Source organism: Porites lutea, chromosome 3 (genome assembly GCF_958299795.1).
Source record: "Porites lutea chromosome 3, jaPorLute2.1, whole genome shotgun sequence".
Taxonomy (NCBI): Eukaryota; Metazoa; Cnidaria; class Anthozoa; order Scleractinia; family Poritidae; genus Porites; species Porites lutea.
The window spans coordinates 17,613,652-17,629,427 of record NC_133203.1 but is presented as its reverse complement, the minus strand read 5'-3'; the positions used below and the strand labels follow the sequence as shown (position 1 = coordinate 17,629,427).

Sequence of the window (15,776 nt, the reverse complement as noted above, 5' to 3'; positions counted from 1 at the left end):
AGTTTAACGAAGGCGAACATCAGGAACCCATGGAAGAGGAAAATTCGTCCGCACGTGGGCTTAACGATGCCGAATAGTCAAACAAGCTACCTGAAGTAGTTTGTGACCAACAGCTTCCAGTACTAAACGATAACTACATTATTGGAGCATTGAATTCAGAGCCGCCGTCTAATGTGGCAGAAATTATAAGGGACCACTGCCCGCAAGTGCTTTCTTTGCTAAGATTGCTCATCAACGAGGAAATCAACACAGCCTGTCAAAAGCTGTGCAGACGTTCGGATGGCTCTGTGTTGTATGGCCACAGCTACGAAAGTCTGAAAGATTTTAACTTTGATAGTGTTTGGAATGAGATAGAAAGCAACATTCCCCTTGTCGTCAACATCATGAATGCTGTCTGTGGGAAAAGCTTTACATCCGATGATTTGCGAGTAAAATACAGCTTCATTTACTCGATTCTGATGAGCAAAAGATGGCACGAACTAAGTCTTTTGAAGCGGGTAAACACAGTTTTGATTATAGAAGGTGGATGTACCAAGAAGGTGAGGATCTCTCTTATGCGAACTAATTAAAGTTATAATTCACGTAAGCTAAAGTCAGTTTGAACTGACTATTTGCTAAAATACCTGAAGTGCATGACTGACAATTTTGATCACAAAATTACAGAGCTGGGTCCCATCCACATAAGCTTATAATGAACATTTTTAGCTTTGGTAGGCAGCATCAACTATCAATATTATAAATAACAGTCAACCTGTTAGAATTCTTCCAGTATAAATTTGTGTAAATATTTACTTTATTGAAAAAGTAAAGATCACAATCTTCTCATTCAAAACTAAGCTTGAGTGTTGGTACCTGATGCAAAGTATCTTTGGTCTTTAGTTGGTAAGCCTTAGAGATCTGTACTTAGGAAAGTGCTGGAGATGTAGGTAGGAGAGGAAAGTAAAATGAAGGACGCTTTTTGGTTTCCCCAGACAACTGGTTGTTGCCCGGAACCAATGAAAACCAGATTTTATCTGTGATTACTAGCAATAATAATAATAATAATAATAATAATAATAATATTTGACACAATTTCTTGATATGCAATTTAAATAAGGAAACCTAAATATAGAAAATCTAATAATAATTGTAATAATAAAGTTTTATTGAGTGTCAAACCATGTAGTGTAGGAGAAACCCATACTAACTTAAGGGACACAGGCTAATGTAAAATACAAAACTTAGACAAGTAATGACATTTCCCACGGCAAAACTCCAAGTCATTTCTTAGAAACATGTATCGTTTCATGTTAGCTTTAAATCTCCACTTGGGGAGAATATTCTAATTTTACTTTTTTTCTTACCATTTTTAATCCAGCTTCAGGAGCGACTGAACAAGCTTGGTGTTTGTCTCTCCCATGGAAGACGGGATATCCTATTGAAACTTCTTGGAGAGCACTTTGCAGACATAGTTGTTCAGAAAGTAAAAGGTGGTTCTGTTTTCCGTGGCACAGGAGATAACTGGGACTTGAAAGTCCTAAAGGGCCATATGAGAAAGGATGTGCAGAATGAAGATCTTCATTTCTTTGCATCCAACCTTATTGAAAACCGGGTCAACTTTTCACACTTGCCTAATGTGCATCCTAAGGGGGACATTGTAAATTTTCCACGCCACCATTTCTCATTAAATGTTGATGAGTGGAAAGTGTACATAAACTGTGCAAAGATTCTCACAGGAAGGATAATTATTGAATTCTTTCCAAAGTTTAAGTGGCTTAAGTCAGTCATCCCTGCACATATTCCTCATATTTACAGTGGAGAAATGGCTCAAAAATCCACCATCATGAGCCTGCCCCTTCTGAATGCCAATGAAGCTAAATATGAAGATTGTGTCCGCATTTTGAGATCTTACGAGCAGTGGATTTCAGAGATTTATGTTAAAGCGGGCTTACTTGATGAAGTACCTCATGTTGACAACCCTGAAGTACCAGAGGGATCAGCTGTACCTGGCCAAACAAACGCTCACAAGGAGGATACCCCTGATGATCCTATGAGGGAAATGAAGATAGTTTTTGCTGGTGACCAGTTGACCAGAGTTAGATTCGCTGGTGCTAAAGATTTGCTCTCAGGCTCCCACACTCCATCAGATCGTTTTGAGCATTGTTCCCCATTCAAGCCAGTCATGTGGCACACAAAAGCATCATTGCTACAGTACTCATATTCATTCCTGTACAAGGCAGAATCGGTCAACCAAATTGGAACTCTAACATACTTTAGAGAAAAATTTAATCGCCGGAATGCCACCCCAGCCAAAGTACTGGATTCATTTGAAGGAAGTGAGGAACTATTTCTCAGTGTTGGTCGAGCTTACATTGTCACTGCAGCTCTTACTTTCTTTGGAATGACAAGTCTTGAGGATGTTCCCTCCCACCACAAGTTCCCTTCAAACATTTCCCATCAAACAGAGGAAGACAAGAGAAGATATTTTGACAGTGTTTTTGAAAAATTCATTTATGAGTATCTTTTGCAAAAAAATGCCACTACAAATGGGGAAGAGGAGGATTATGTCTCAAATTATGCCCTGTGCTACATCTTCCTAACCATCCTTATTTTACAGCTGAAAGACGCTGCAGCAGAGGCAGATGGTGAAAGAAACCTCATAAATCAGAAGTTGCTGCTGTCGGTTTTTAAATCAATGGGTGCTTACAGCAAGTATGCCCTTGAGATGTTTGTAAGCATCGCTCAAATAGAATGTATGTTAACCCCACGCATGTCAGAGGAATTTAAATTGGGTTTCTTTGTCAGCTGGAGGGGTGGCGCTGGAAACAACATGGAAGATGACATGGCACAGGAAATCTTTAATCGACTAAGCAAGTCTGTTGTCCAGAGAATGGGGCCAAAGAAAACTTTCCAGTCCATCAGCAAAGTCTGCAAGGCAACGAATGGCATCAAAGAGGTTAAGGAACAATTTGACACTTCTGCTGGTATTCATCAGTCTTCTGTTCAACATACCACTCGGGATTCTCTAAAAGATGAAAAGGAGATGGTTGAAGATCTTGTACAATTGGATCCTTTCCAAAGAGTGCCTGAAAGATGCCATGACAGCTTTCCTGACATCAAACGATGCCCCCTCAGGTACTTAAACATTGTTGAATTCCATCAGTGGCTTGACAAACATAAACAAGAACTTTCGAACAGAGACTAAATTCAAAACTTCCCAGAAACACTTAGCACTGCAAGTTTTCATTAAATATTTACAGGGCTGGAAGTAGCAACATGCTAATTGTCAGAATGTGGTTCAAATTTCTGTGGTAGTTAAACTAAAAATATATATGAATACTTTATGCCAGTGGAAATTACAAATTATTATGGTAAAGTCTGCAGACAAGCCTAGTGGCCCACCAGGCTGGAGTCTACCTCGGTTTCAGTAGGCTGAAAAAAATGCAAATATCTATACTCACCCCCCTGGATGGGATGCTAGTCCATTGCAGGGTTACCCCCAGCGCAAGGCTGCAAATAATATTTTTGTTATAAGCAGGTCACTTGTCAGGTCAGAGACCAGAGCTGACCTGACAAGGAAACAGTCTGGTCGGACAAAAAAAAATCCCATTGAAAGAGTGAGAATGTGCACAATACTAATCACAGACAGGAGATGTAACAGTTTTATCACTAATCAAGCTTCTGTGACCTTGCTCTTTAAGTAGGATAAAAGTTCAACTTCAATGAAAAGTTCCCGGTCAGAGTGACTGACCAGACTAAATTTTCGCCAGTGAAAACCTCAATTTTGCCAGACAAATGTCCAATGACTGGCTGTTATTTGCAGCCTTGCAGAACCTATTGATACACAAGGGTAAAGAGAGGCACTGTGAGAGTGAATTGTCTTTCCAATAACATAACACAATGGCCCTGGCTGGGGCTCGAATCCAGACCACCCAATCCAGAGTAAAGCGTACTAATGATGAGGCCACCATGCCTCTAGCAAACAAGTTATTAAGGGATATATTTAATTACTGTTTTGCACTCTGTTTATAAGCAGCCAGGGTTCTGGCCAATCAACATCTGTTTTTTTCTACCAAAAAATGACCTGATTTTGTTGTGCTACTTTGAGTCCTGTAATAATTACAGTGTAGAATAGCATTTCTCACTGAAGTGGCAATAAAATATAAACATTTGGGTGAGGAGAATATAGTGAGTATTCTCTACATGTAAGTTATGATAAATTTTGCAGTGATCAGAAATGATAAATTTTTACCAGGTTGATGCCTTAAGCATCTCTCATGCAATCAACTACAGCCAAAAAAGAATAGGAATTTGCAACTGGTTTATCATTGTGGTTCTTCACATGCAGTTGCTCATAACCGCTTGTATTTTTTTTACCAAAAACTGTGGGCATGTTTGAATTTCTGGGCAGCAAAGGTGATAGAAGAGGGGAACAGGTTATTTTCTCTGACTTTAAGTATCATCTGCAAAAAATGCTTAAAAGTAAAAATTTATTACAATTTAATGTATCAAAAATAATCTTACGGTATTTTACAGCATACACAGCCTAACAGTTGGAGGTCAAAATGTACAGCAGAGCTCTTACAATGGTTTTTAAATAACATGTTTTTAGTATCACTTGTATTTTAAATCAGAAACTATGATCTGCAAGATTCGCAGTTAATACGAAATCACATAGGTCAATAGTTGAACTTAGCTGGTTTCTGAAGCCAAAAATAAATTGACTTTTTTATTACATGTATGATATAACTTCAGTTTATTTGACGATGAGCCTCTAGCTCAGGATATTGGGTAACAACCTTTCCTATTATCACTGGTCATTAGAAAATAATTTGTATTGATTCAGAAATTATAATAATAATAATAATTATTATTATTATTATTATTATTATAACTTTCATGAGAGATGTATATCAGCAGTGTGCAGAATACAGTCGAACCTCTGGTTGCGACCACCTCTCGTAAGCAACCACCTCTCCTCAGCGACCAGTTTTCCAAAATACCACACATTTCCAAGTCAAATAACTATATTTGGAACCTCTTGTAAGCGACCACTTCTCGTAAGCGACTGCGACCACTTTTAGAGCTAAAAGTTTTTAACCTCTCGTAAGCGACCATTTGACAGACAACAGAGCAGAAATTGGATAATAAAGGTGTTGTAACATTATTGCATTCCTGGACACTAAAAGAGACAGAAATGTCTCAATGGGAAATAAGGAGCAACAATGAAATCTTAGTTTCTCAACAAAACTTGATGCTAGTAGCCCTGTATTACATAAGTTATCTAGAGCTGTTACTCCCTTTATTTTTTCTCAGAGCACAGCCTAGAATCAAGTAGCAAACTAGGTCAGATGTAAAAGAAATAATGTGCCAGTAACTAATTAAATTAACTGATTTTGGCCAAATAAACTTGCAGGATCATTCAATCTTCAGTTACATTTTAGCCAACAAGGACATGTAAAGAAACACATACATCATAAAAAGGTTAACAGTTTCAAGGAAGTGAGAAGCTCAGTCATTACAAGTGTCACAGGTATTATCTTCAATTAGTGGAGCATATTTGCTTATGAAGGAAAAAATCTTTGATGAACAGGTCTCACTCCATATTTTGTAATCATCAAGAAGGTCTGATTCTGTCTCAATGTAGTCAATTCCTTCCATGATCTTTGGAAGAACATTCTTTTCATGGGAGAAACTGAAGAGCATGGAAAAATTCTCACCAGGCACACTTGTATGAGCCTCAAACTCATTCAGCTCACTGGAAATAAGTTCTTCAAGTACAGCTTTATTTTCAGTTGGCATGGCTCTCACTTTACGTTTAACTCTACTGGGTAATTTGTTCACAACATTAGTACATGTTGCATCGCAAACACAGCAACATCTCTCCTGAGTAACCCCTGGAAACCCCAAATACTCCAAAATGAGTTTGCGAAGACAAGTAGTTTGGGATTTGCAGTATTCCTTCATTGGATCTTGAACATGCTCCTTGTTTTTGGCAATGTCAGAGTTATTGTAATAAAGCGTGGCTTTAGATGGGACTCCTGTCCTGCCAGCACATCCAGTCTCCTGCATGTAAGACTCAATGTTGCTTGGTGGTGTGATGTGTACAACATGTTCCACATGAGGTATATTAACTCCCATTCCAAGCGCTGATGTTGCAAATAACACCCGTACCCTTGAATTTTCCTTTTTTACTTCTGCGATAAGGCTCTTTTTCATTCGTTTTGTTTGAGGGGCATGGAACTGAGCAAACAGCCTCGCAGCTGGATCTTTTGTGTCGCCCACAAATTGTTTGTCTTGTTAGATTTGTTCAAACAAGCCATACACATAACCACAGTACTTGAGTTTCAAGTAAATGATGGTCATGGGATACTTTTCCCTCTGCAGAGCCAATTCTTTTGCAATTGGGATGACAATCCGGTCATAGCTTTCATACCCGTGGTGGTTACTCATCCTCATCTTCTTGTCATAATAAATGTTTGAACGGTTTGGGTTTGCAGCAACAACTTTACAACCTTTTTGCAATGACAAACTCTGTTTTAAATTTGTGAGCAAATGTGGTGGTGCAGTTGCAGTAAGGGCCATGATTGGTACAGTGGGGAAAAGGGCCTTTAAAGCAGACAGGTCCTTAAAATCTGTTCTAAATTCTTCACCCCTAAAATAAACAAAAAAATATAGATGACGTGAGAAAAGTTGCAGTGCCATCTATATTGTCAGGGGACAACAAAACTGGTGTCCACTCAATAGCCTGGAACTACAAAAAAAAATAACCAGGCAGGCTATGTTATTACAATTGCTAGTTGCCAGATAGGGTTAGCAAAGGTTATTATTGCATTCTCAAACACTTGCATGAAAGCTTACATGTATTACAAGGACATCCAGGTTCCAGTGTACAGCAAGTAAAGTGATATTTTTTATTTTAGCTACATGCATTGTAGATTACCCAGTCACTAATTTCCATACCACTGAATGGGAATGGATCCTTTTGTTAGGCTTTGAGACATATTTTAATAACATGCCAGGTATTTTAAAATTGCTTAAAGGTGACTACATGTACTTATAAAAACGTCCAATTTTAAATACTGAATTACTGTCAGATAAGTTATGAGAATTATCACTGAAGTTGGTAAGCCTCACCAAATTTCAACACAGTGAGCTTCATCGACTACACATGCAGCCACATTTCTTTGGAAGACTTTGCCTTTCATCAGCTCTCGTCCTTCTTTGCTTAAAAGGGACTCTGGATGGGCAAATACTATCTGTACATCTCCCCTGAGGAGATTCTTGGAGGGACTTTTTAGCTTTGACACGTCCACGCTTTCGTCGTTGTCTTCTGGATTGAACAGACTCTCGATACCCTCCAGATCATCACTGGCCAGCTGCAGAACATCGGCAGTGACTCCTCTCTCTTCTAACACTTTAAGTTGGTCCTCCATAATAGAGTTCAGAGGACAAACAACGATGACAACATTCTTGTCTGCCTTTACAGGCAAGAAATTTGGTAAAAGCTGAAACAGGAGCGATTTGCCGAAACCAGTAGGCAGAACGGCAATAACATCGTATCCATTCAGTAAATACTCGAAGCACTTCACCTGAAGTGGCTTTATGCAAAAAGAAGGAAAGTTGCATTGGTTTAGAGCTAATCCAAGGCGACTGATTACCGATAAGTTATCTCGCGATTCCGCCATCTTACTTGAAAATTATTTCACACGTTCATCACATCGTAATTTATTACACCCAGAATTTTCGGGTGTTTGGAATCACGTGACCAGCTGATGCCAGGGTCTTTTCCCGCCCCTCCCAAATTCAATGGGAAAAGCCCTGGGAACGAGGTTGCTTTCTGGTGAGTTGGCAGCAACATCGTTACAATGCAAGATCATTCTGGTATCAGCCTCCTCGTGTGAAGAGCACAACTTCTCAACTTCCTCTGTAACTACATTCTTTCCATCGACACTTTTTAAGCTGATGCATTTCCTCCCATTAATGAAAACTAAATGCTTTCCCTGCAGCTTTGGAGCATATTTTCCCTTTTTCCACTCATCTAAGAGGAAGCTGCACAAGCGCCTTTTGTTTTCTTCATTACACAAGAACTTTTTCCAATCACGAGGAACTTTAGTGGAAGGTCCTTTCACTAGATGTGCTTGTGAAGAACCTCTTCTTGATCGTTCTAATTCTTTTATCGAAAGGGGATGATAACAGTCTGTTACAAAGTCAATGCGTTGTGCTCTGGGTAGTTGCTGAAAAACGTACTCAGCTAGCTCTCCGAACGAGCTCGGAAGAGAAACCATTGCTTGTAGCAAAGCATTTCCGTCTACTATGTAGCATTGAAATCCCACAGTGGGTCTGTGGGCCAGGTGCGATTTGTCCTCCAGGCAATGCATTAATTTAGCTTTGTCAGTTTTTATCATTGCTCCATCTGAAGTTGCCAGAGCCCAAGGAACAGGACCAAGCGGGTAACTTAGCACGCGTTCGAGGCTAAGCTCATGCTGCAGTGCCAGTATAACAAGTTGCCCAAAAACGTTTCTTTCTGCAGTTATTTCTATGTTCTTTCTGGCCTTTCCTTAGACTAGTGAAGTTTTGGCTTGATTTGCAAACGTTTTTAGATTTTGCTTTTTCACTGGCGAGTGAAAGCTGACGGTTTTGTCTATGAGCCTGTCCTGAACGAACTGCTTGTGGGCTTTCTTGCCAATTTCATCAGACATTAGAATGTCATTCTCCACATTCGAGGGCAAGGGAGCACTGGATGACAGACAATACAGCGTGTCCTTATCTTCAATTGTGAAAGGATTGATAAAATTATTTATCGCTTCCATGACGCAACACGTGTCTTGCTCACTCTTCAGTATCTGCGAAGATCTTATCTCCTTGTGCGAGGTAGACTCCAATGTGTCGATATTCGCTATCTCTTTGGTTGCTTGCAGATAGCTTGCTCTTGCATGTCTAGTGCGGCACCATCTGTAGTAGGCAGAATGGTTCCGGCTGAAACCAACAATTCCGCTGTGAGATTTCGCATGACGGTTAATTGTTTGCTCAATGGTTATGTCAACGGCATTTCTAGATGATGGAACATCTGATCTGTTAACACTAAAGCCATTATTCTTCAACAGATCCTCTGCTCCTGGATGCGTTTTTTCCAGGTTCAACACATTCAACAAGTAGAATGCCGAGTATCTTGCATAGTTTGGGTGATCGAAGCTGAAAAACAGGCTGCACATTCTTTGGAGGCTTGCTAGGTGAAGCGTCAGGCAATTCTCTATAGTCGCTCGCTGGAACTGTAGAATCAGGCCTACCTTTTCCATGTAGCTCAACCAAAACTGAGCTGTCTTGCCAAGCGCGCCCTGCCGAACAGTTTCTTTGAATTCATCATAACGGTCTAGGGACTTATTACAGCTTTCACTTGCTAAACATGCTAAGAGGTTATCTTTGCACGGGTTCTTCGCTAGATGGTCTAATGTTGTAACCCCTTGCTCATTAAAAAGACAACCATGCAAAGACTCGTAGACCTGAAGAAGCATTCGTTCCAAAGCTTCGTAGACAACCTTGTGCACTCGAAGAGCGCGGTTATAATGTTTGCCTGTCAAAACTTGCTCTATCGATCCACTTGCACAGATCCCTGATTCAATGAGGACTTCTTCCAAACCACTACATCTCATTTTCTTTCCGAGGGCGCCCATGAATGCGCAAGTAAGATGAAAACTACCCATACGTATAATTACATCACTGAATTCTTCTGGACTCTGCCACACAAGGGAATAGGCTTTCTTGGCAACAGCGAGATCGAACGTTACCACCGTGTATTGCTGATGCACTTCCCGTGATGCCTGTTGTGATAGCTTTAAGATATGCTGTACGGTCGCATTTTCGGTGACGGGTGCAAAGACTGGAGCCATATAGTCAATAGCAGATTGCTGTACAGATGAATTCTTGCTTGTTTCTGTCAACGACACCCACCCTGCCCATGGAGGGACAACCTGAGCAGCGTGACACAGGACCCCTGAATGACACAAAAACCACAGAGTGTCAGATGATTGAGCCCTGGTTTCATCCAGAGTGCAAGCTGCTTCTGTCTTAGAGACTGTTATATTTGGCTCGACCTTGTTTTTTGCATAGCAGGGCTCAATGTTTTGTGAAGTGCATTTCGCAGATCGGCTCCTTGTTCTAGCCTGATCAAATTCTTCTGGGGATTTTGAAATGTTTTCGTTGGCAGTTGAAACTTCCTGGATGATAATGCCATGAGCAGTATGTGTTGTACCTGCACCTGATGGTGTCTCTTCCGTCAAGTCGAAGTTGTCCCAGCACAGGTGGGTAACTAAGTTTCTGTTTGGGCTGATTGTGGATGGGATAACACCTTGTCGCTCATCTATAGCTTTGCACATGGCTGTTTCTAGCTCTATAACTCGTGAGTAGGAAGCACAATGACCAAATCGATTAACCAGTGTTATGACTTCAGCACTACCAGTCAAGTGTCGCAATGTCATTCCAAGAAGTAGATGCTTCGGCAGCGTCCACTTCCCATTCGTAACAGCTTTGCAGATGTCTTGGGCAAAAGAAGTCACCAATCTTTGCCTATTTTCAGAACTATCACTCTTCACAGAAAGCAAGCACTCTAGAAATTTCTCAAGGCAGGAAGGTCGCCGTACATTATCACTTACGAGGAAGTCTGCTGATGGGGGCCATGGCATTTCCTCAGCCTCAGCGTACACAACCAGAATGGCCCTTCGTAAAATAGATGCCGCCTCTTGAAGTCTCTTGGTTTCAGAGGCTGCTGCCTCAAACGCAACTTCAATCGCTTCGCCTTTGGTGATATCTGATGCATACACCAGCTCACTTTTGTAATTTGGTTGCCAGAACTGAATTGAGCTTCCAAATCGCTTCACTAATTTTGATTTAAGTTTATCAGTTTTGTAATCAGGATTATAGCAGTCAGGGTTATTATGCAAAATGGAGGTAAGATACCGTTCTCGAAGCATCAACATTCTCTCCACGTTCCCTCCCGAGATGATTGATGCGTTTACATGTTCACATAAATTCTCAAATGCAGCCTTGTGAGCAGCCTCTACATCTGCCTGGCCTCCTAGTTCTTCCTTTTTAGGTACATCATGCCTTTCTTCTGAACGAGTGTAGCTTTTCCGGCACAAAGCATGATAGTGTGCTTCTTTAGCAACTAGGTCAATACCCTTAATCTTGAGTAAAATGAATTCATCTTGCTTTGTCTCTGCGGCCCTCTTTATTGATTCTTCGGCTGTTTTAGTAACACATTTGACTAGGTGCTCCTCTTTTCCTGAGTTCCTTATCCGGCCTTTTTCGCAAAAGAGACACTTGTCAGCTGGTAATAGCCTTGATGGTGTCAAAGCCGAATGTTGTGACACTCTGCGTCTTTTCACCGAACTTTCTCCGAACTCTGAACTGCTGTTAGGTGCTTCCTTTTTGCACTTCATAATTCTGGACACATTCGTAAAACGTTGATAACAAGACCTATGGTATCCATATTGGGCTGGCACAAATGCACTTGGTATATTTGAGCAAATATTATCTAGTCTGTTTTCACCATCTTGTGATTGCCTCACTTCAGCAGCTGCTTTGATTTTTTGAAAGCTACTTTCTGTCATAACAGTAATACTTCTGTCCTTGACGTTGGCAAAATGAATGAAGCATCCTTGAACTTTCTTTTTTCTTTTGTTGATTTTAGACTTTTGATCTTCAAAGCCTTTTCACCCTGAACTTTGTCTTCTTTTTCCATTAGAACTTTCTGAAGCAGTAAAATCCCTGAAATCGCCAAATATCAACGAACTTACAATTAATTGAATTTAAACGAGCCTTAGAAAGTGCCGCACAAAAAGGAAACGCCTAACTCTTTGCAACTGTAACTAAATATATAAATATTACATCAAATAGCTGATAATATGAGTAGGTATACCTGTAAACACATGTAACACAAACGGCATTGGTTTAAAGATTTCAAACAAAGTTGATTAAAGGACTTTTTTAAAGATATAATGATGATAAAAATGATAAAAAACTCCATTTCCAGACTGAAATAAATGCAACCGTCTTTGCCTTGACATATCTTTTGTTATTTTGATAAAAGAAAAGTAATAATTCATTTTATGAACGCTCTCCAAACAGAAAAGATATTGAATCAAATAGCTGATAACATGACTAAATTGTAAAATATTGAATAGACACGGCAATTCTTTAAAGACTTCGAACAAAGTTAGTTTTCGGACTTAAGTGCTTTACTTTAGAGGACCTTACAAAGCGCTGTTGACGTCTCCTCGGCTTGAACATATCGCATAAGCAGCAAACTAGGGATTACTCATCATTTACTAGCTAATACATTCTCATTGGCCAGTAACTACCAAAATTTCACGTAGGTTAGACATTTTCAAGAATTTTTAAAGAGTTTGTCGTAAGAGGTGTTAGTTACGTATCCAAGTGAAGGCTAACTTAAACTTGTGACATGCGCAGTAGTAGTTTTTGGAACTTAAAAGTAAAGTACAGAATTTTAACTTACATATGAGATCAAAAAAAAGTTACCTTATATAACTCTAAGTGTTATTTTTGTCGGTAATGGTGTTTCAGAAGAGGTTAACTCACCTCTTGGTGTGGGTAACCTGTGACTCTTTGCTGAGGAAAAGAATGTTGCTGCACAGCCACACCCACCAACCAATCAAGTGCAAACATGCATTTTTCAAATACCCTCAGGTGAAGCTTTGAAATGATACATGTCTGCAAAAATCCCCGAGGGGGGGAGGGTTTTACTTTCTGGCCCACGGAGTATTTTTGGAGCAGACGAAAAATGACGTAATTAGACTTTTTGACGTTGAGCGTTAAGCCATTCACTTACTTTCTCAAGCTCATTGTTCACAGTTAGTTCAAGAGTACGTAAGTTGTCATTTGCATAGGTTAGACTTGTATCATTTGCGAATAGATAAAAAGTAAATTCCTTGGAAGAATTATGGATGTCATTGATATATAACAAAATTAACAAGGGTCCAAATACAGAGCCTTGAGGCACTCCACAGACGATCGTTTCAGTTTCAGATATGCATTTGTCTATTTCAATCGACTGTCAGCGGTCTGAAAGATATGATCTAAACCAAGAATTTATAACTCCTCTTATTCCATAGTGTTCAAGCTTTGTCAAAAGAATCTCATGGTTAACAGTATCAAACGCTTTCTTAAGATCGATAAAAATTCCACATGAGTACTTTCTATTGTCCATATTAGAATGTATGGTGTTCACATTATCAAGAATCGCGTGCTGGGTACTATGTTTATTGCGAAAGCCATATTGTAAATCATAAAGGATATCATTCTTGTCTATAAACTTTATCAGTCTACGATATAAAAGTTTCTTAAAGTGCTACTACGATCAAATTTGGGAATTTGTTTTTGATTACACATTTCGAAAATATATGTAAAAGTGACTTACCCTGCCAAGTTTGGAGTCCAAATATGATCTGGAAGTGTGTTTATTTGCACGGCAATTTTCGTAAATGTGTTGCCGCCATTACTCGATTCAAAAAATGACCGGGAGTAGTATTTGAAGGAGTTGGGGCGAGATGTGACGTAGAAACATCAACGCGGCAAAACAAAGCACACAAACGTCGCTAATTTCGCATGCAGGGTGAGATGTTTTTGGAAGGTTTTTGAGGTTCTTTTTTGACGAAAGTATGCCTGGTCGCCGTTGTGTTGTTCAAGACTGTGGAAACGTAAAGAACGATGAGTTGGGAATTTCGATTCATAATTCTCCTGCTTCGGGCAGCGTTATGTTGAAGTGGAAAAGTTTTGTGTCCATGCACGGGAAGAATTTCAACCCAATGGGAAAATTTGCTGTTTGCTCGGAGCATTTTACAAGGGATTGTTTTACGCTTGCATTTCCAATGAAAGGCATGAAAAGGAATGTGAAGAAGGGGACGTTTCCAACCATTTGGAAAAAATCTTCTGCAACACTATCAAAGCGGAGTCGACGATCGGTGAGTGGAATTACATATTTAATTTCCTCATTTACCTGTGACATAATTTTTTCTGGCATCATTTTTCATGATATTCGTTCAATGGATGCTATGACTATTTGGACTTTCCATATTCATACATGTGTTTTCATACTTTTCTGCTTTCTTCTCATAGTTAAAGTAAAACGGGCATTTGCGCAAAAATGGGTATTTCCACACAGTTGACGTGAAGTCAATTTCCAGGGATCAATTTCTAGACATTAATTTCCACTCAGGCGTAAAATTTAGAAAAAGTGAAGCTACAAAGAAATCTGGCTCTCTATTTTTTGAGAGATTATTTTTGTGTTACTTTGAGATTTGACAGTACTCCAAACTTCCCTCCAAAAAATTTTACAACAACTTTAAGTATTACACGCGAGTCTTTTCTATGAAAGGCCAAAAATGGACTTAGTCTGATTTATGCATTCTATAAGCTCAGTTACTGCTTGCTGTTTTTTCGTTTTCGTTTGTATTTTATTTCTGTGTTCACTGTCTGTCAAATAGAAAAAGCTGTTCAGTTTCACTGCTCGAATATGTATCAAACCGATCGGTTTTTTTCTTAATTTATTTTGTTGTCTTGGCAGCTTGTAAAGGAAATCTTGGAAGAATACGACCAAAATATACAAAATGAGACAAATTCTGAGGTGGAGGATGAAGACGTTGAGGTGGAAATAGCAGAAGGTGATCAGGCGGACGATGAAGATGTTGAGGTGGAAGTTGCAGAAGGTGATCAGGCGGACGATGAAGACGTTGAGGTGGAAATAGCAGAAGGTGATCAGGCGGACGATGAAGATGTTGAGGTGGAAGTCGCAGAAGGTGATCAGGCGAACGATGAAGATGTTGAGGTAGAAGTTGCAGAAGGTGATCAGACGAACGATAAAGACGTTGAGGTGGAAGTTGGAGAAGGTGATCAGGCGAACAATAAAGATGTTGAGGTGGAAGTTAAAGAGAATGTTGAGGCGGAGGTTCAAGAGGATGTTGAGCTGGAGATTGATCAAGTAGAGGTAGGTACAGTGTTATTAAAAAGAACACTTTTGACGTGAGCTTTCAATTAGAAAATAATTGTGAAAGCTTATTTTTCTTTTCTTTTCTTTTTTTTTTTTTCTTTTTTAGACAAATGAACAATGTGCAACATGCAATACCCTCAAAAGTGAAATAAGTCAATTGAAAGGAAAAGTAACTAGACTGAACAGAAAACTGACCACCAACCAGGATAATTGGGTGAAAACATTCCAACAAATTCATGGACAAAATAGGCTGCTGATGGTTGATACAGGTAAGACTGCTTACCTGTTACAATAATATTAGGTAGTGGTTTTGAAAAAAAGTGACAACATTGTGGATTACCAATAACCATTTCAAGTCTACAGTAATGTTTCAAACTTATAAAGTAAATTAAATACTCAAGAAACTTTCTCTTCAATTGCACAGTAAGATTACAACAATCATCATTAGATAGTTTTACCAACAACTTTTTTTTAAGTTGAGGTAGTAGTAATTTCCTGTTATTATGATTCAGCTGTCCAAACTGACCCAGAAGTGGTCTCTGACAATGCCGAGTGTGAAGAGGAAACTGAGGAGGATATGGAGTTAAATGATGAAGATGAGGGAGACAACAGCAACGATAATGAGGACCCCATATGGACCCCTGAGGAGATTGACAGGGAGTACCAAAAACTGAAAAATGAAGATGACAGTCAAAAGACTCATGACAACCCAAGGTTAACAAATAATACTGTTCTTTCACTTTGTTATACTGAGTGGTGCCCAGAACTATTATAAAAACTAATTTAAAGGCAA

The 15,776-nt window shown here is 39.4% G+C and overlaps 2 protein-coding genes across 2 annotated transcripts; one reads left to right on the top strand and one right to left on the bottom strand.

Moving 5' to 3' along the window:
* The first annotated feature begins 383 nt into the window (after nt 1-383).
* LOC140931736 (uncharacterized) lies at nt 384-3,184 on the top strand. The gene is made up of 2 exons (XM_073381490.1): nt 384-539; nt 1,358-3,184. Exons 1-2 carry the CDS (start codon nt 384-386, stop codon nt 3,182-3,184), a joined length of 1,983 nt encoding a protein of 660 aa, XP_073237591.1.
* Nucleotides 3,185-4,452: 1,268 nt separating this feature from the next.
* Nucleotides 4,453-7,722, bottom strand: LOC140930632 (ATP-dependent DNA helicase Q1-like). Its single transcript, XM_073380352.1, has 2 exons — nt 7,117-7,722; nt 4,453-6,634 (listed from the first exon to the last, which is right to left on the bottom strand). The coding sequence occupies exons 1-2, from the start codon at nt 7,665-7,667 to the stop codon at nt 6,280-6,282; spliced, it is 906 nt and encodes a 301-aa protein (XP_073236453.1). The 5' UTR covers nt 7,668-7,722; the 3' UTR covers nt 4,453-6,279.
* Between the last annotated feature and the right edge of the window lie 8,054 nt (nt 7,723-15,776).

Bases quoted from the DNA above. Each gene is read 5' to 3' on its own strand.
- LOC140931736 (XM_073381490.1), top strand. From the start codon at position 384: ATGAATGCTGTCTGTGGGAAAAGCTTTACATCCGATGATTTGCGAGTA. The intron at 540-1,357 runs GTGAGGATCTCT...TTTTTAATCCAG, and splicing joins AAGGTGGATGTACCAAGAAG to CTTCAGGAGCGACTGAACAA.
- LOC140930632 (XM_073380352.1), bottom strand. From the start codon at position 7,667: ATGGCGGAATCGCGAGATAACTTATCGGTAATCAGTCGCCTTGGATTA. The intron at 6,635-7,116 runs GTGAGGCTTACC...TGTTTATTTTAG, and splicing joins GCTCACTGTGTTGAAATTTG to GGGTGAAGAATTTAGAACAG.